We start from the raw sequence: 20,651 nt of genomic DNA, 5'->3' as shown, positions 1-20,651 counted from the left end.
GGCTCATATTGTTGTTCCTCCTATGGTGATGCAAACTCCTTCAGCTCCTTGGGTCCTTTCTCTAGCTCCCCCTTGGGGAGCCTGTGCTCAGTTCAATGACTGGCTGAGAGTGTCCCCCTCTGTATTTGTCATGCACTAGCAGAGCCTCCCAGGTGACAGCTATATATCTGGCTCAAATCAGCAAGTACTTGTGGGTATATATCTGGCTCCAGTCAGCAAGTACTTGTGAGCATTAATAATAGTGTCTGGGTTTTGTAACTGTATATGGGATGGATCACTAGGTGGGGTAGTCTCTGGATGGTCTTTCCCTCAGTCTCTGCTCCACACTTTGTCTCTGTGGGCCTCCACAGAAGGTATGGCTCAGATAGGGTGGGCTTTCTAACCTCAGAGGATCCTGATTTAGGGTGGGTCTGCCCATCTCAAATGATGAGATCAAGATAACCCCTCACAGGCATGTCTAGCTGCTTGAGTTTTGGTTGATTCCAGATGTGGTCAAGTTGATGATCAAGATTAGCCATCACAGTTACTTTCCTTAGGACTAATAAGCCTTCTTCATTCAGCTAGTAAGGTTCATTCAGCTTCCGGAGTTTTACCTAATGCCCTTTTCTGTCTAAGGATTCTATCTAGGATACAGTCAGGTCTTCTTGGGCTCAGCTGTGGCTATCTCCCACACTCCCCTTGTTTTTGATAAATGTATTATCCCTTTTGAGGAGTGCTAGTCAGGTATACAGCAGAATGACCCTCTGTTAGAATGTGTCAGAATGTGTCTAGTGTTCCTCTCCTGATTAGACTGGGGTTACAGGTTTGGGGGGGGCATCACAAAAGTATCATTTTCACCACATTGCATCAAGGGTTCGCACTGTCAGTGTGATTTATGATGGTTGATGTTGAATCATGAACACCTGGCCGGTGTCAAGTTTCCCACTAGGGACTCACTCTATTTCTCTCTCCAAGCTACAGCCTTTAGAAGGAAAGAAGTGGCTGTGTGCAGCCCACATCCAAGGATTGGGAGGTATGGCTCCTTTATTTGGGGGGTAGAATATCTACACAATTGATTTTGAATTAAAAAATCTCCCTCTTGTTAACTTGTTCGATTATTACTTATATTATTTACAGACTTAGAATATTTATACTAGTCAGGATTATTTTGTTGTTCAGAAAAAAACTTTTTTTTTTGAGACAGGGTCTTCTTACCTTGTATTCCTGGATGGCTTGAATTCTATCATACAAGTGAGCATATGTATGTAACACACACACACACACACACACACACATACACCTCATTTTAAAAACTGCTTGCATCAGCACCTTCCTTCCTTCTTTCCTTCCTTCCTTCTTTCTTTCCAGTGAGGTTTCTCCATCCATCTGTAGAAGGGTTGGGTTATGTCGACAGTCTATATTTGAGATCTCCCAGCCTAAGTGATGTTTGATGTTCATAGAATATGCTAATTAGAGTGATCTGATAGGAGGTAACCTCAACTGAGAAAATGCCTCCATAAGATTCAGCTATAAGGCATTTTCTTACATAGTGATTGATGGGGAAGAGCCCAGCCCACTGTGGGTGGGGCCATCCATGGGATGGTGGTCCTGGGTCCTATGAGAAAGCAGACTGAGCAATCCATGAGGGGCAAGCCAGTCAGCAGCACTGCCCCATGACCTCTGCATCAGCTCCTGCCTTCAGGTTCCTGCCCTGTTTGAGTTCCCGTCCTGACTTCCTTCAGTGATGAACAGCGATATGGAAGTATAAGGCAAATAAACTCTTTCCTCCCAATTTGCCTTTGGTCATGGTGTTTGTCATAGCAGTAGTAACCTGACTAAGACTTAGATATTAAGGATGAAGTCTCTGTGCTGTAGAGCCCTGTTGGTTTTGACAATTGCACATGTCATGTGTGCTGCTTTATGGGGTCGGGCACCGTAGCATCAAAGCTTACCCCATGCCCCCACCCTCTCCTGTGAACGTTTGTGAACCATGGATTTTTTTAAAAGTTATTTATTTCAGTGTGTGTGTGTGTGTACTCATGCATGTATGTTGTGTGTGCACGTGTGTATGTGTACTCATGCCTGTATGTTGTATGTGCATGTGTGTGGGTGCATGTGTGTGTGTGTGTGTGTGTGTGTGTGTGTGTGTAGGCACATATATGGAGGTCAGAGGACTGGGGGTCAGTTCTCTCCTTTCACCATGTGTGGGTCCTGGGGATTGAAAATAGATTGCAAGACTTGGTGGCAGGTGATTTACCTGCTGCTTTGATCTATCTTGCTGAACTTCATTCATCCATTTCTTTCTTTCTTTTTTAATTTTTTTCACATTTTTTAGATTAATTTATTTACTATGTTTACAGTGTTCTGCTTAAATGCATGCCTATACACCAGAAGAGGGCATCAGATGTCATTTATTGATAGTTATGAGACACCATGTAGTTGCTTGGAATTGAACTCAGGACCTCTGAAAGAGCAGCCAGTGCTCTTAACCACTGAGCCATCTCTCCAGCCCTATTCATTTCTTTGTCATATCAAATAAGATGCTATCGTATAGCTGTGTCTTTATTTGTTGATCCAAATTAAGAGACATCTTGGTTGCTTCCAGTCTTTGGCAGTTATGAATAAAACTTGTAAAGACATTTCAGTTGTGTCTATGTTGTGTGTGTATGCTCACCCACATATATTAATGTATGTGCATGTGTGTTGGGGGTAAAGAAAAGTCATGCTTACTATATTTTTATTATTCTCCACCTTATTTTTTTGAGACAGGATCTTTCACTGAACTTGGAGTTCATGGATTGGCTGGATTGGTTGGGCAGCAAGCCCGTAGGGTTCACCTGTCTCTACCCCTTACTCTGTGGGTTACAGGCTGCAGTGCTGTACCCAGATTTTACTTGGGTGCTGGGCACCAGGTTCTCATGTTTGAACAGTAAGCCCTTCACTCACTGAGCCATGTCTCCAGCTTCTATTCTAAAATGTTTTATCAACTGAATGGGGCTGGGGTTATGGCTCCGCAGTAGAGCTCCTGTCTAGAACACACATGTTCCTTGGTTCATCCCCTGGCACTGAAGGGAGGGAGAGGGTGGTGGGATGTACTGTTTGTAAAGCTCAGTTACTGGACTCTGACTGTTTTGTGAGTGTCATGTCTCCCAGTGACGTGGCCCTTTGGTGGATTTGAAATAGCCTTCTTTATTGTCCGTATTTTCCCTGCCTGAAAGCATGCTTTGCCTGGCGTTCACGCAGCAGTTCTGTCTTCCTTACAGCTCTGTTTGCATCCTCTATGGCTCCTCCCATTCTTCCCGTGTTTTTATATTCACGTGTGTTTCCTGTAGACAACATCTAACCGAGTCTAGGGCTTTTTATGTACTATATTTTATTCATCCTTTAAGGAGTCTCATAATCCACACAACATATTTTGATCAGATTCAGTTCCTGCTTCCAGACTCTCTCAGATCCCCAATACCTCCCATTCAAATTCCTGTCCTCTTAACCCACCAGTCCATTTGTGCTAACGATGTGCTCATGGGTGTGGGGCCCTCCATTGGATCCTACCAGGAACCACGCCCCTAAAGGAAATGAACTCTTCCTCCCCCAGAAGCCATCAACTAGGGGTGGGTGTTGGTCGGCCCCTCCCCACCCAGGCTGGAATATCGACTGTCCTGTGCAGCTGTTGTGAGTTCCTGAGGGCAAGCGCCCTATCATGGACAGAAGACACTGTTTCACCCCGTAGCTCCTGCAGTCTTTCTCTCCTCTTTTCCACAATGTTTCTTGAGTGTTGAGGGGTTGATACTGTGATACCATTTCCCTTTTTGCTTCTGAGCACATCTGTTCTCTACACTTTGACTGGTTGTGCGTCTCTGCATTAACGGCTGCTGTCTGTATAGAATAAAAGCTTCTCTAATGAGGTCTGAGGGCTGCAGTCACCTATGGGTGTAGAGATACATTTACAAGGCATGTGTCTATTTAGTAAAATTATAGTAGATTCACCCTTAGGGGCTATGAGGCTCCTTAGCTGTGAGTTTTGGGCTTGATTTTTATACCTAGGAGTTTCCTCCTAGGACGCAGGCCTTCCATCCAATTAAGACATGGACGACTGCCCCTAACACCCTCTCTGCTGCCGCAGCACAGACATATCAGGCTTGCTAGGCTGGTCTTCACCGTAGCTCTCAGGCGTCACGGCCAGTAAAACTGCCGGATAAGTAGCCGGCAAGGAGGAAACTTGCGGGAGAGTACCAGCTCAATTTCTCCAAACCTTGTGATCAGAGTGTGTGATGTCTTCAGCAGCAGGGTCTTACCATCAAGTTCTGGTGAGCAACCATGAGCAGACGCAACAGGCTGCATTGTTTGAAAGTCTTTGGGATTCCCCCATCCCCTATCCCCCAACTGCATGATGGGAGATAACCCACACCTGGCACTGGACTTTTTATCTGGCAACCTATGTCTTCTGGGAGACACATCATCCCCGCCATGTAGGATAACACCATATTCCCTCTCCATTCCTTCCTTTCTCACCCCCACCGTGTGTGTGTGTGTGTGTGTGTGTGTGTGTGTGTGTGTGTGTGTGTGTGTGTGTGTGTATTTTAAAGGAAGCGTAAAAAAATAGGTTTCCATAGGGCTTTCCCAAACATCCTGAATGTTAGTAATCTCTCTCTGCTTTTAAATTGGATCCATCAGCTCCTTTTCTCTATAGCTATTGTTTCCGGTAGACTTAGCTTATTTTGTTGTTTTCCAGTTGCCTTTTTTTCTTTTTTATTACAATTGCCTATAAAGTCTCCAGCAAGTGCTTTTTAGCATTCATTTGACTTTCTTTTAAATGAATTTATTTTGAAAACTGGGACCCCCTCATCGGGCTTCGGAAGGCAGCTCCAGTGAGTCTGCTTTGTGGTTTAGCATCACAGACCGTTCAGAGCTAATATTGTTTAGCTGAGAGGGTTTCCTTTACTGTTGCCTTCAGCCCCTGTGCTACCAAGACACTATGCTGCTGAGACGCATCTTTGCTTGTGGGTATGTAATAAACTGCAGTGCACTGTTGTAGCCTGTGCATGAAACTGCCCATTGTCTTTTGAGAAAATTAAGCATGAGGATGTTTCAAACAGACCCATCCTTGCAGCACGGCGGCGCTCCTGGGGGCTGTCTGTCCCTGGGGTCACTTGTCTTCAGTGAGGTGAGCTTCCTTTGAGTTTCCCTTCGTGCAGTTTCCCTGGCAGAACAGTTTTCACTTTTCATTGATCTCACAATTGTCTTTATTCTGCCTTCATCTTTTGATGGGCGCTGTCACTGGATATAGAATTTGGAGTTGACCAGGCTTTCCCCTCCTCCCTTTCAGGACTTTAAAGTGTCAGTCCCGTGCCTTCTTACCTCCGTTATTTCTGATGAAAATTCAAGTCTCACTCTTATCATTGTTCTACTGTATGTGATGGGTCATTTTCTCTGGCTGCTTTGAAAATTTTCTCTTTATCTTTGCCTTTCAGCAGTTCGGCTGTAATATGCCTAGATTTACTTTTCTTTGTATTGTCCCGTTCTGAGGTGCGAACCCAGGGTCTTAGGTATGCGAAACACACGTTCTTCCACCGAGCCATACAGTGGCCTAGGAATTTACTTTTTTATTTTATTTTTTTTCTTTTTGTCACCAGCTGTCTCCTTGAAATGTTAAAAATTATTTGCATGGCATTTGCTTTTACTTCCATGGTGCCCGTTTTTGAAAGTAGCCTTTTAAGGTAAATACAAATGAAAAAAGAATCAAAAGTACTGGAAACCAACTTTGTAACTATCTCATAGAGTTGGAGAGACGGTTCAGTGTTTAAGAACATGTACTGCTCTTGAAAGGACTGAGTTCTAGCAACGGTTCACTGGGTGCCTCCCAGCCACCTGTGCCTCTAGCTCCAGGGAGCTCTGGCACCTCTGGCTTGCACAGGCACTGCACAGATGTGCACTTGCATATGTGCACACATGCACGTGATTAAAAATAATGTTAAAATATTGTGTCTTATGTATAATTATTTTTCTTCCTGTGTACCAAGCGCTGGCTGTCCTGGACTCACTTTGTAGTTTAGGCTGACCTCGAACTCAGAGATCTGCCTGCCTCTGCCTTCTGAATGCTGGAACTAAAGGCATGTGCCACCATACCCAGCCAATGAAACTATTTTAAAATATTTATTTGTCTCTTAAAATTTTCCCTCCTTTCCCCATCCCTCCCACCTCTCTCTTTGCAACAAGGTCTCTGAGTGTTCTGGAGTTCGCTAGCAAGTCCCAGGGACTGTTTTGGTTTTACATCCCTGGCACTGGGCTTACAAGCACAGGCTATCACATTCAGTTTTTTTACATTGGTCCTGGGGATCAAACTCAGCTCTTTGTGCTTGTGTGACAAGCATGTCACCTACTGATCTATCTCCCACTCCTCGCAAACATCCATTTTTAAAAAGATTTATTTATGTATTTTATGCATATGACTACACTATAGCTGTATCAATGTTTGTGAGCCATCATGTGGTTGCTGGGAATTAAACTCAGAACCTCTGCTCTCTCCAGCCCTGCTTGCTCCGGCCCAAAGATTTATTTATTGTTATATGTGAGTATACGGTAGCTGTCTTCAGACATACCAGAAGAGGGCATCAAATCTCATTAGGATGGTTGTGCACCTGGGATTTGAACTCAGGACCTTCAGAAGACCAGTCGGTACTCTTAACCACTGAACCATCTCTCCAGCCTCCCCCCTTTTTAATGGTCAAGATAGCACCTGTGTTTTTTTTTTAAAGATTAATTTATTTTATGTATATGAGCACACTGTAGCTGTCATCAAATACACCAGAAGAAGGCATCAGACCCCATTACAGATGGTTGTGAGCCACCATGCGGTTCCTGGGAATTGAACTCGGGACCTCTGCAAAAGCAGCAGTGCTCTTAACTGCTGAGTCATCTCTCCAGCCCCTGAAAATGTATTCTTAGGAAATTATTCTAAGTTATATTTTAAATAGACTTTCCCTAACTTTATTTTTGGATTTTTCATTGCTGATACAGATGAAGCTCGTGCTGTGGGTCAGGGATAGAATACTTGCTCAGTAGAAGAACAAACTTACTTTCTGTCTTTCTTTCTTTTTTCAAAGTCTTGATTTTTATTACTTAAAAACATTGCCTATTTATTTCGCTTCCTGACTCTGTGCTTGTGCCTTCAACACTTTGACAATGATTTTCTGTTCCTCAGTAAGGAAAGCCGGCTTGATCCTGTCACGGACACACTCTGCACACGTGGAGACACCACAGGCCCTGCTGATGTGCATCTTTGTCTTAGACAGGCTCATAGGAACTTTGGGTCTCACATGAACTCCTCGCAGTCTGCCTGGGCACGTGCCACATGGTGGATTTAGTTGCTTTCCCAACCTTCTTGGTGTAAAGGTAAACAATGCTGTTGCCAGGGGTTCGAGACTGTCTGCTTCTTTTAGAGGCTGTATTGTAGGAAAGCCTACAACTGGTATGCCAACGCTGGACTATTCTGAGTGCCTCTAAGTACTGTTCCCGGAAGAGATGGAAAAAAAATTTTATATCCAAAAATCAGTCAAAAGACAGTTGATTCTCAGACACTGGCTTTATACCTTATAAACGTGTCGGCCTCGTGTGGAAGCTAATGGGTTTTATGTGAACCTTAGAGTTTTCTGCATATAAGACCACACCAAATGCAAGTAGAGATAGCTTTATTCTTTCTGATCTGGATATTTAAACTTTATTTTCATGTCTAATTTCTCTGGCTAGTATCACTAAGGCAACACTATCAGTGGTAAAAACCCCAGTATTGCTTGTGGTCCTTAGAACAGAAAGGAAACATTCAGTCTTTCACAAACATGAGGTTATCTGTAGGATTTTAGACCATCATTTTGTTGTGTTGGGTCCCAAACTTAGTTAGCAGGCTATGTGGGTGGACTTCGCTTCCAGCCCCTTGGAGTTGGGTTTCTGTCGGAGCTGTTTCTCAGGCTGAGGAAGTTCCATTCTTTTCCTAGTCATGTTAAATCTTTTTATCAGGAGGCACCATTGGATTTTGTCAAATTCTTTTTCCATAGCTCTTGAGATGATTGTGTGTTTTTGCCCTTCTATTAACATGATGTATTACATTAATGGTCCTTCAATGCTGCTTGGGTTTTTTCTGTTTCTGTTTTTGTTTTTGCTCTTTTGCCTGTTAATTCAACTTCCCATTTTCATGTTCTTTAGCATTCAAAGCCCCCTGGAGAAACCCATTAGATGATGTCTGCAGTCGATGTGACTCAGGGCTTAGACGCTGATTGTGATTCTTTATAAAGATTTCAATCTCCTGGGCTTCCTATCTCATCCGAAGTCCTGGTGATTGGTTATCTAGCCCCGGTTTGTTTGCTATTATTGAATAGTACTAGGATAAAACAAACATATAGATGTTCTTACGTTCCTAGCTGTGTATGTACATCACATTATTTTGGGGCTACATGTGATGCAGTTTCATATTGTGAGTATAATTTTTTTTGGAGACAGAGACTTTAAACTATCATTTATATGCTTTTTAGGGACGATAAACATATTATGAAGAATAAAGTATGCAGCTCATATTTATGGCAATTGTAATTGCTATCAATGAATTTTTGTCTTTGAAAATTTGTGTACCTCCAAATTCCTTCCTTCACCATAACGAGATTTGTTCCATAGTCTGGGCCTCTACCATGTCCCGATTTTATAGTGCACATTCACATTCATTGAAGATTCCCCTTTCCCAGGCATTTTTCTTCTCCATGTGAGCCCCTGCACTTGGCTGCCTTGCCATTTTCATTGCTGATGTATCTGCTAATTAATGTCCCTCCTCCGAATGCCTGCCCTTTTTAGTTCTTGATTTTGTGGTTGAGCTCTATTTTTTATTTCAGCAGCAATTAACAGGACTTCTCTTCTACTCTTATTGGTCTGTGACCTTCTGTGACTTATTTATAACATTTACATGTTTGTGAAATTGACAATCTGTCCTCTGCCCTCCGTGAACATCAAGGGTGTAAACATGGCTTTAAAAAACGGTTTCGGAAACAGTTGTCTCTTGTGGATAATATATGCACCAGCTTTCTAAATACACAGCAAGGCCTCGGATTTTTAGGACTTGTCATTTATAGAGATGCATGAAATCTTGGATATTCTCTATTCTGGCGAGCTATGCCTAATAGACTGTTATTAAGTATGTGATTCTCTTAGTCCATTGATGTTTACTTGTTTAGCCACAGACATTTACAGGGGAAACAACATCCATTTCCTAATCTTTCAGATTTCCTTTTCTCCTCTGTTGATCACCTTTTTTTTTTCTTTAGATACTGAAGACTTCCTGGCAGAAGGCTTGCAGAATGAGAACCTCAGTCCTGGGGCGCAGGATCAGAGAGACCACATTCTCCGGGGTTTCCAGCAAATCAAATCCAGGTTGGTATCTGCCAGCTTCCTTATGCTTTTTTAGTAAAAACAAAAACAAAAACAAAAACAAAAACAAAACAAAACAAAAAACAAAATAAAACCCAGGGTATAAATTCGAGACAGCAGCATGTACCTGCCTCAGGTTTTCATAGATGGCAGAAAGTTATGTATGGATTGATTTGGAGGTAGGTAAGGATACTGGAGTGTACCAACATGAACACATTATAATAATTATCTTGAAATAACCAGGCCGATTTTGGCTTCAGATTTTAGCCTTGATTGAACAGGTTTGTGACTAATAGTGGCAGAAATATAATGGTGAAACCTTGACATTTATGCTTGTTCGGGTGACCAAGGAGAAGAAGGGACATTTTCATGGTTTTTGGAGCTGACTTTATTTTCATGTCTCCTTCAGCAATAGAAAAGTTAAAATCAGGCCTGGCTAGTCGATTCTTTGACAGTACCAGTACACATTAGCCCCAGCCTGGGTAGGAACATTGTGCTCATTAAGTTTTTAAAATAAGGAGCTCAGATCTCACTTGCACATTTTAGAATCTGAGCAGCTAATAGTTGCTGGGAGTGCACACTTCCTTGGGGTAAGAAGAAATCAACATTTTCTTTACATTTCCTGACTGACTTTTCGTAAAGGTGGCAACCAAGCGAGCGAGGCACAGTCGAGTGCTCCTCTGTCCTTTGCCACCTAGAAGGCTTGATCAGAGCACTTTTAGCATCCCCAGGCTTAGGGTTGGATCTAATTTGCATAGACAATCGTTCTTAGCTTCTACTTTCAAAACTGGTGGAAACTTCTTAGACATGGGGAATTCTATCCTGTGGAAGGGCACAGCCAGAATCTACTCCCTGCAGGAACCTGGGAGACCCTCACAAGGTGCCCTGCTGGATCTTAATCGACCTTTCCTGCTGGCTAATTAAGCATCACTTTTACTCAGCACCTGGGGACTGTGTAATTATCAGCCTGGGTTGCCCTGAATAATTGAAACAAGCAGGATGCTGAAGATGGGTACTTTCTTTTCCCTTCTCTCTTTCTTTTCTTTTTTAAAAGTAGGAATATGAAATTTTTGGTAGCCTGTAAAGTGTTGAAGTCAAACTCTTGAATAGCGTTACTTTGTTAATAGATAAGTTTAGACTTAGTTATTCACATGGAGGCTTGGCTAATGAATGACCGATAGATTTCCTTTATTTTCATGAGTTGGCTTTTGCATTAACATAAGGATCATTTAAAAGTAGAATTTTAAATTCTATTACAGAGAAAGAGGGAATCCCTGAATATAATAGGGAATATAGTTGTTGTAAAATATGTGATATGGGAAGCAAATTCAATTTTGTCAATTTGTATAGACAAATATACATGTATTTTCATATTTATATCCCAGCATTAGGAAAGATCTAAGTTCCCACATTAAGTGGGAAGGTTACTTCCTTTTAAAAAAATATTTTCTGTGTATATGTATTTTGCCTGCATGTATGTTTGTACACCATGTTTGCCTGGTGCTTATAGCAGTCAGAAAAAGACATTGGGTCCCCTAGAACTGGAGTTAGAGGCAGCCATGAGCTGTTATGTGAATGCTGGGAAACAAACCAGGGTCTTATAGGAGGAAGTGTAGGAGTCATCCCTCCAGGCCCTTCATAGGTCTCCTCGGGCTGCCCGGCTTCACCCCTCATGGAATAAAGAAAGCTTCCAAAGAACACTTGTGTGGCTTGTGGCTTAGACATTTGAAAATAACCACTGGGCACTTTAGGGCGCTTCATTGATGAGGGCTTTCAGTTCATCGATTTGTTGCTAGAAAGATGATGCTTTATTCGGGAGTTCATAATTATCCGATGGCTGAGGAAGTGAGGACCCAGAGGTTAGCTACCACACAAGAAGAAGGAGAAAGGAGCTTTCTTCTAACCAGAGATTGGGGTCCACCCGCCTCTTCAGTCACAGTACTGCTAATGGAATCCCTGTTTTCCTAAATCTTTCTTAGCCATATCATCTCTATTATTCCATTTGTGTCTGGCCAATATTAGGCACCTTTATGTGTTGAAACCAGGTGGTTTGGAGATGCTGAAAGTTTGCAAAAGTGCCAGCCTTTACTCATATGGCGTGACAGTTGGATCTATCCCCCCAAAAAAAGTAAGATGTAAAGAAAAGTTAAAAAATCATCAAATCTGAGAGTTCATTATACATGAGGTGTTCTGGAGCAGCGGAAGAATTACTGGAGGCCATTTCAAATGTTTCACCTTCGGCCACAGTAAAACAATAATGCTTTCAAGAGTTGGTAAACTGGGGAGTCTGCATTATTGTGTATTCACACACATTCCCACTCCTTGTCTTGTTTCCTGGCTTATGTTTCTTGACTCTCTTCACAGTGCACTGCTGGGGAGCGAAAACGGTGAAGGGAATTAAAAATGGTTCTGCCCGAGCCTTGGTAAACCATAGGGTCTTGGTCCTAAGCTTACATGGCTGACTCAGACTCAGTGGTATGCGCCATGATTGTGGAATTGTTTGAATTGACACATCTGACTCAGTCACTGCCAGTGGGATGTGCCTTGTGCTGCCTTCCTGCTGTCCAGGAAGACTGACCACAGAAAATGATGGTTGTGCTGACCCTGCGGTGTCTCTGACATGCTCATCAATATATCACTATCAATATCACAGCTCTAGGCTCACTGCATTTCTGCCATGCTCATAAATATATCAATATCACTATTATAACTCTAGGCTCATTTCTCAGACTTACAAACAACGCTGGAATGAGATTTCTGTATCTACAGCTGCATTATTGTACTTGAAAGTGTGCCAAGGAAGGATAGCATTCTTCACACAGGACAAAACAAATATGGACAACAGTTCCTGGGAAATGAAGCTCTGTGTGTATGATGTGCTGAGCGATGCCTTTTGTGGCTGTCTGTCAAACTGCCCCCTCTTCTCCTCACGACGGACAGCTTCCACATTCTGAGCCCAGACTCTTCTCTTAACTGAGAAGTATGCCTGGGATGAAAGACGACGAAGGCTCTTCCTTATGGTGGTGGTCACTGCTGGATTAGCTCCAGATGTGAGACAAGGGATGAAACAGATAGGAACCACGTTCAGAAACTTGATGACGCACCTACGCATTTGGAGAAACAGTGGGGCGTTTCTTCTGCATTTGATCCAGCAGAGACCAGCTGCCGGCAATAATACACTGACAGTAAAGGCAGGGATGAAAAACAGAAGATTTTATCATTGAGAGAGAGAGATAAAGCCTCTCTTGAAGGCCCCTTTTGGGGTTCCTGGGCTCCTCACTTAGGTGCTCAGTGAAGGCCAGAGCCAATGTATACAAACATGGCGTATTGTTTCCTTCCATGAAACTTAATGATACCAAAGGAGTGTCACTAGGAGACAAGTAGATTTATAAGATGTTTAAATGGAAGAAAAAAAAATAAAGGAATAACTTTGTATAACAGGTTTATGACCCAAACTCTGCAAAACCCAGGACATTTAAAATACAGAAAACATATCTGTTAACAGGTTTCATTGTGGGTGGGTGGTCCTTTACTCTACAAGAAATAGGATACACTATTCTCAAAAATCTTGTAAAAAGAATTTTAATTTTCTTCAGGTTTATTTATTTATTTATTTATTTTTTGCTTAACATGATTTTAGTTTGAAAGTCAGATTTAATCTGACAGTATCTATGATTCTGACATCTTTGTGTCATAAAAAGAGACACGAGTTAGTCTGGTTTAACTCTTGAAAGTGAGCACAGGTTTTTTTAAGTAGATACTGCAAATATCATTACCATTAATTGCATAGTTTTAATATACTTAAATATTTGTCATTGAACTTATAAACTCCTCAAACAAAACACATTTAAATGAAGGGTTTTTGTTTTTAATCAAGAAAACTAATGTTTAATGTGCTATTTGGACAATTGTGTATTTACATGTTTAAAGATTTGCTTACAGCTTTCTTCCCTTTAATTCTGGTGTGTGTGTGTGTGTGTGTGTGTGTGTGTGTTGCACGCACGCGTGTGTGCTTTACCTGTGTGTGTAATCTATGCACCACTATGTACAGAGGTCAGAAGAGGGCATCAGATCTCCTGGAACTGGAGTTACAGAGGGTTGTGAGCTGCCATGTGCTTGCTGGGAATTGATCCTGGATCCTCTGGAAGAGCAGCCAGTGTTCTTAACCACTGAGCCATTTCTCTAGTCTGTAATTCTGCTATTTATCATGGAGTTTGTGTGCCAGTGAAGAAAAACATGAGCGCCAGATGATATGTTTAAGTAGCTCTGAAAGTCTCAAACTCTCCCTCCCTCCTTCCCTCCCTATTTCCCTCCTTCCCTCCTTCCTTCCCTCCCTTTCTCTCCCTCTCAGAAAACAAAAACAAAAGCATAAACAAAAACAATGGGAAAAAACCCAACGGAAATAAACACACCCACCTCTGGATACAAAAGAGAAACTCTCCTGTTTTCATTCCCACCCTTCTATTTAGAAGGGAAGGAGGGAGGGAGGGAGGGAGGGAGGGAGGGAGGGAGAAGCGACCTGGGGAAGTGGTTCAGTGGGTAAAAGTACTTTGCTCTAAGCTGATAACCTAAGTTCAGTCCCTGGTTGTCCACATAGTGGGAGGAGAGGGTTGACTCTCAGATGTTGTCCCAAGACCTGGCACATGACAAACACTTGCACAAAGTAAATGTATATGTAAATATCTAATTCTAAAACCAACTGAAGGAAAGTAAGGGAGACTGAAGGAGGGCTGGGATTGTCGCTTAGGGATGGAGGACTGGCCTAGCTTTCATGAGGCCCCAGATTCTGTTGCCAACACCATAGTTAGACACACAAAACGAAAAACCTACAGGAACGTCGGGCTCTCTCGCAACTGATGGGTTAGCTGTGTGTCAAGTGTGTGTAGTAGCTGTGTCACTCAGTGAGTGTGTACAGAGATTTCACAGCAGTGCAAGATTTCCGGGAACTTCGCTTCTGCGGGCTGAGGGCGTGTTGTCCTCACAGTGTGGGATGCTCCAAGGGAGACCAGTTCAGCACTGCCTCCCACTGGCTTCTTGGCTTAAGCTGGAGGAACGTCTGATGCCCGGCATTCGGCATTCGTCTGGAGAGCTCTGTCCTTCCAGAGCAACCTTGAGGCGCACCTTCTCATTTTAATTTTATACTAATGTTTATCTTATTTATTCCTTCATTTGTGGGAGGCATTTGAGGCCGGCTCCAAGATTAAATTACCCCATTTCTTTTCTTTTACACGGGGCTGCTGTGATGGGATCAGTGAGTAGATTTCCCCTTTGGGCATCTCATAAAATAAATATTTTATACGAGTAATTCAGAGATGTAATAATATTTTCATATTTTTCATGCTAAGTAACAAGATTTAAACAGTTTAAATGGAGAAATTTGTTTCTTTTTTTATGACCTCATTTATTTGTGTGTGTATGTGTGTGTGTACATAGACGTGTCATGTTGTGCCTTGAGTATGCATGTGGAGGTCAGAGGACAGTCTAGAGTAGATTCTTTGCTACCATGTGGCTCCCATGGATCAATCTGAAATATTCAGACTTATTTTGTTTTGTTTTTTAAGACAGAGTTTCTCTGTGTATCCCTAGTTCTGAAGCTCACTTTGTAGACCAGGCTGTCCTCAAACTCAGAAATCTGTCTGCTTCTGCCTTCTGAGTGCTGGGATTAAAGGTGTTTGCCACCACTACCTAGCTAGGCTGGCTGTCTCTCTCTCTCTCTCTCTCTCTCTCTCTCTCTCTCTCTCTCTCTCTCTCTTCTTTCTCTCCCTCTTTTTCTCCTTCCTTCCTTCTCTCTCTCCCTCTTTCTCTCTCTTTCTTTTCTCTCTCTTCTTCTTTCTTTCTTCCTTTCTTCCTTCCTTCCTTCCTTCCTTCCTTCCTTCCTTTCTTCTTTCTTTCTTTCTTTCTTTCTTTCTTTCTTTCTTTCTTTCTTTCTTTCTTTCTTTCTTTCTTTCTTTCTTTCTTTCTTTCTTTCTTTTTTCCTTCCTTCCTTCCTTCCTTCCTTCCTTCCTTCCTTCCTTCCTTCCTTTTCTAGAAAATGCTATTTGTCTCTTTGTCTATCTATGTATCCATCCATCCATCCATCCATCCATCCATTCATTCACCCATCCAGCCATCATAAGGTTGGAACCTTCCACAAACTTGCACATCATTTGTGGTTATGGGGACCATGTTAATTATATTTCAGTTTTAGTACACGTGCTACTGAGTAGGTCCACGATGCTGTTGTTGTTATCATTATTATTACTTAGAGATGGGGATCACATGTAGCCCAGGCTGGCCCTAAAGTTGCTATATACTTGAAGATGACCTTGAACTTCTGATCCTTCTGTATCTACCTCCTAAGTGCTAAGCTTACAGGCATAAGCCACAATACCTGGCTTTATGCAGTGCTAGGAATCGAACCCAGGGTTTCCTGCATGAGCACACTACCAACTGAACCACATTTGCACCAAGATCCAAGGCTTTCTTTTTAAACATTCAATTGGAAAGACAGAAAATATTTTCTTAGACAATATTTTTATAGGTAATCATGAGCAGAGTCCTTTGTAGCTCTGAATAAAACCCTGTAGTTAAACTGTTATAGTCTTTTAATTTTATGCCTTTAAGATTTTAGGTTGAAGTTCAAGAAAATGCACTTTTAGTTTTCCCCAGCACTGAGCTCCTTAAATAGAAAAACATTTTTAAATAGAAAAGTTTTATTCTATGAAGAATAAAAAGGGCAGAGAGTTAGGGGAAGGACTGAAGGGGATTGTAACCCCATAGGAAGAACAGCAAGATCAACCAACCAGACCCCCCAGAGCTCTCAGGGACTAAACCACCAACCAAAGAGTACACATAGAGGGACCCATGTCTCCAGCCACATATGTAGCAGAGGATGGCCTTATCAGGCATCAGTGGGAGGGGAGGCCTTTGGTCCTGGGGAGGCTCAATGCCCCAGCCTAAGGGGATGATAGAGCGGTGAGACAGGAGGGGGGTACCCTCTTACTCTCTTAGAGGTGAAGAGGAGGGGGAAGGGATGGGGGTTTGTGAAAGGGAAACTGGGAAGAGGGACAATATTTGAAATGTAAATAAATAGTCAATAAAAAATTAAACAGGGACAAAAGAACATGGAAGTAATCAGGAACTTGGGAAGAGACAGGGGTTCAGTGGCGGGGGGGGGGGGGGAGAGGGGAGCATAAGAGGATAATGGTGGTAGTGGGGGGGGGAGACACGATCAAAGAAAATACATGTATAAAATTATGAAATTAAGAAAAGAATAAAACAGGTGCTGGGTGGGTGGAGCAGGCCTGCAATCCAGGCCTAGGGGGGCAGAGGCAGACAGATAGCCACAATTTAAGGCCAGCCTTGGCTACATAGTGATTCCCTGATCATCTAGGACTAGGATTCATGTAGCCATGTATGCCTTGTACTCTCAGCTCCTCTCAGGAAGTTGAGGCAGGAAGATAGCTTGAATACAGGTGCTTGAGGCCCACTTGGTCAACATCATGAAACCCTATCTTAAAAAGAGAAGGATGGAGGAGAGGGAGGGGAAGGAGAAGTGGGAGGAAGGGGGCGGATCTTGCAGTGTGACCCAGGCACCAAGCAGGTGGTGGCTCTGGGCCATCGGGCCTAAGCTGACCGCTGCTGATTAGCTAATGAGTCAGGTCTCTGGGATTTGCTTTCCTCCTCGTAGAATCCGAGTCTTCATTTTCACCCAGGGACGATCATATTATCTCTTTGGTGTGGATTGGCCTTTGTCTCGGAAAATCCTCAGTGTCAAATTTTTAATGCATGAATCTTTCCTATTGTCTGTATGTGGAGACTGGTAAGCGTACATTGTGTGAAGAGATCATTTGTATGAAAGTGCTGTCTTCATCGCAGGACTGTTTGCTTTGCCCTTGATTTAAGTCTCATTAGGTCCCTGGCTCTTTTTATTTTTTTTTATTTTTTTTTTTTTGTCTCAGAGCTATGCTGTGTTTTTTTCTGCTTATCAAAGGGCTGTGTGCATGTGCACGTGTGTGTGTGTGTGTGTGTGTGTGTGTGTGCCTCTCTACTGTTTATCTGTTTGTGGGTTTCCAGGAACCTTGTGGCTTGGAGCCTTCCTGGTTGTGGTTTTCTGTAATTTGCACGCTTCCCTTATTTCTGGTATAGACTCCCCCTAGAACTGCTTTCTGTGTTGCAGTGAAATTGGAGCAGGGTCAACTGACAGGAGTCAGGTTCTTTGTTCTGATGTTATTTCTATAACCTTGGCTGAATCTCACAAAGGTTCTAATGATGATCTTAGCTTCCTTTCTAGACTGCCTGTTGGAATCTTTACACACACACACACACACACACACACACACAGACACACAAGTGTTACAAAAATGCAAGCATTATTATTTGTTTAAAAACAATGCAGGCATTGCTAACCAAACCTTGAAACCTTGATTTGATTTCTTGTATGATGTCACCAAGGTTGTTTTTTTTTTTTTCCAGTTTGAAAAATGATTCAGGAAACTTAATTTCTTGGGATTTCCTTTGGTCTCATGATCCTGTTTAAAATGAGTTGAGCCCAGTGCAGGGTTTTATCATTGCACCACGTGACCCATTTCTTCTTTGTGGATCTGTTCTCCCACTGCGAAGCCTCATCTCGTCTCCTGAAGTGCAGCGCTAGCAGGCTTGGTAATGAACCCTGGTCCTCATCATGCTTAGCAAAGGGCTCAGAGAAGACGGGAAAAATCAATCCCACAGGAGCCGCTGCCTTCTCATATCCATATTTAACCCCCGTGCATTTAAAATGGAAATGAGATATCCATTTTATCCATCCAGGGCTTCAGTTTTTGATTTACACAAGATGTCACCACCTTCTTGGCAATGGGGATGTTTTACAGACCAACCGCTGACCCGTTTGGGATGATCTTAGCCTATCGCCTGCAGGCCAATGTCGTTTCTTCATATTTCTTTCAAAATGTTCGGCACTGTCTTGCAATAGCTTTGATTTTCCAGGCTTCAAAGGGTGCCCCTTCCAGAGCCAAACTTCTGAAGAGGGAAAGAAAAACCAGTTTAAGAGAACAGACAATAAAGGAACAGCTACCCCTGTCTGCAATTGGTGCAGTCAGGCGATTAATAGGGAGTTTACAGCCAGCAGTAGTAGGGTCTTGCAAAGCTAGGGCACTCCAATATGATGCTAGTGTTATGTGCTATGGAATCTGTACTTGGAGTGACCCAGTCAATCCAGCTTCTACTAGTTTTGCTGGGAACACACTGTGGCCAGTGTAGGATGAATAATTACACTTTTACATTCAAGTTCCCTCTTGACTTTGTGAGCCTTGTGAAGGTTTTTACTATAATTTACCAAAAAACCCATTTGTGTTCACATGCCCTCCAATTAGCTATTTCTCTAATTAACTAAGTGACTCATTTGTGAATCCTGCCCTAACCACAAGGCCCATTTTATATCTTGTGAATTGGGACTTATCCTATCTACCAAGCGCTTTGTGTTTTTTGTTGATGAGAAAACAGATGCCCAAGACATTACTCACAGTAGCAGAATTAATAAAAGATTAAGATGTAGAATTCAGGATGTCTAATTAGTTAATTTATTCAGTCTAAATCATTAAAAATGAAATGGCATCTTTCAAAAGATTATTGGTTCAAAAGAATTATTGACAATTGCTAAAGTCTAGTTAATTATAGTCATACAAAGTGTTGATGGGATTATACTACAGAGCTTATGCCAGTGTAACACGGATGGATGGATACTATGTAACCAAGCAAAAATAACAAGCTATGAATCATGAGTTTAGGTTGTGGCTAGATATGGGACTTCTTTCAACTTTTATGCATATTTGAACATAATATTATAAAAATATACAGTTGGCTTCACTTGGCAATTTAGAAGCCATTGACTTTATTCACTGTGGTCTTGGAAAAAATCAGACTTCCCTCATTTGAAATGTAATAACACATATTTGAGGTTTTTAAGAGTGATGGTTTTCTAGGGGTAACCTTATTATTTTTGGTTGATCTTGGGCTCAGGGGTAATCTGCTAGTTTGTTATTACTGAGATAAGTAGCAGAAAGGAGCTAACTTCTATACTTCTTTAAAACTTCTAGGCCAGCAATTATTGAGAGCTGAAATTCAATTCAAACATTCTGCCCAGGAGATCTTGAAATTTTGATTTTTTTTTAAAGGAAAGGCAATTTCTGACTTTTCTCATAAATTTGATAAAAGGAAAGCTAATATGAGATTGGTAGTCCAGTAGGAAATGGAAGTCAATTTTACATTTTTTAAATCATTTTATAGTATTAAAAATGACAGAGGTCAGAAACAAAGCCCTTATTCTTTTATTGAACTAGAATTGAAAGTGGCAGAAAATCATTTTGGCCCCAAGTGCAGTAAATGTTATCACTAAAACATGTTCGGGGGATATTAGGACAGTCTCTCAAGCACCAGAGACGGGAGTTCACAAAACAAAAACTGATTCTTTTTCTGTCCTTATCTTGAAGTTATTAGATGTACAGGAGATGAAAGTATCCTGTTTCTAAGAGGACAAGAGATGGAATCTGCATTGAGAACGCATAATGTCTCCATTTTGGAGCGGCAAATGGGAGTCTCTGCAGCAATGAGTGTCTCTGCAGGGAGGTCTCAGGGACGAGGGCTCCTGAGCCAGACCCGGGCTGTGGGGTCCAGGACCAGAGAATATTGTTCTCACAGTATTGTGAGATGCTGGTGAAAGTGGGGAAAATGAAAGTGATGCTATTTGTTGAAAGAACTTTCAGGGGAGCTGGAGAGATGGCTCAGTGCTTCAGAGCACTCACTGGCTGCTCTTGCAGAGGTCCTGGGTTCAATTCCCAGTACCACACAGTTCACAACTACCTGTAACTTCAGTTCCAGGAGATATATGATGCCCTCTTCCAACATGTAGGCAAAATACCCCCACACAAAAAATTAAATAAAAATATTTAAATATTGTCAGAAGATTCTGTTTAACAAGGAGATTAAATAGGAGCAACCAGCAGTTACTTTGTCCTGAGAACCTGGTAGGAGTGAGATCTGAGAAGTGCATCTGGGAGAAACCAATCATTTTGGAGTGTGCAGTGTGATTATGCTTCAGAATTTTGTGTAAATGAAGCAGGTTGGCAGGCATATGTTTGCTGATCCAAAAAATGATTAAAATTCAGAATAAGTGTGACTCTTGTGAAATTAAGTTTTCAGGTTCCAGCCAGTGTTCTGTTCGGCCATATGGTATAACCAGAATTAATTGCTGTTCCCAGCCTCTTATTCTCTTACTGAATACTTAGGTG

At 42.1% G+C, this 20,651-nt stretch overlaps 1 protein-coding gene and 1 pseudogene across 3 annotated transcripts in view; one reads left to right on the top strand and one right to left on the bottom strand.

Annotated features, from left to right (window-relative positions):
• Skap1 (src kinase associated phosphoprotein 1) overlaps positions 1 to 20,651 on the top strand; it is a 298,516-nt gene that overhangs the window by 17,626 nt on the left and 260,239 nt on the right. For all 3 annotated transcript variants that reach the window (XM_052193953.1, XM_052193951.1, XM_052193952.1), the window contains exon 2: positions 9,285 to 9,390. In XM_052193953.1, the coding sequence (XP_052049913.1) occupies positions 9,285 to 9,390 (106 nt within the window). The remainder of the gene's footprint in view (positions 1 to 9,284; positions 9,391 to 20,651) is intronic.
• LOC127693397 (60S ribosomal protein L34-like) lies at positions 7,116 to 9,226 on the bottom strand (annotated as a pseudogene).

This window comes from Apodemus sylvaticus, chromosome 10 (assembly GCF_947179515.1).
Source record: "Apodemus sylvaticus chromosome 10, mApoSyl1.1, whole genome shotgun sequence".
Classification (NCBI taxonomy): Eukaryota; Metazoa; Chordata; class Mammalia; order Rodentia; family Muridae; genus Apodemus; species Apodemus sylvaticus.
This window is presented reverse-complemented; position numbering and strand designations above follow the sequence as displayed.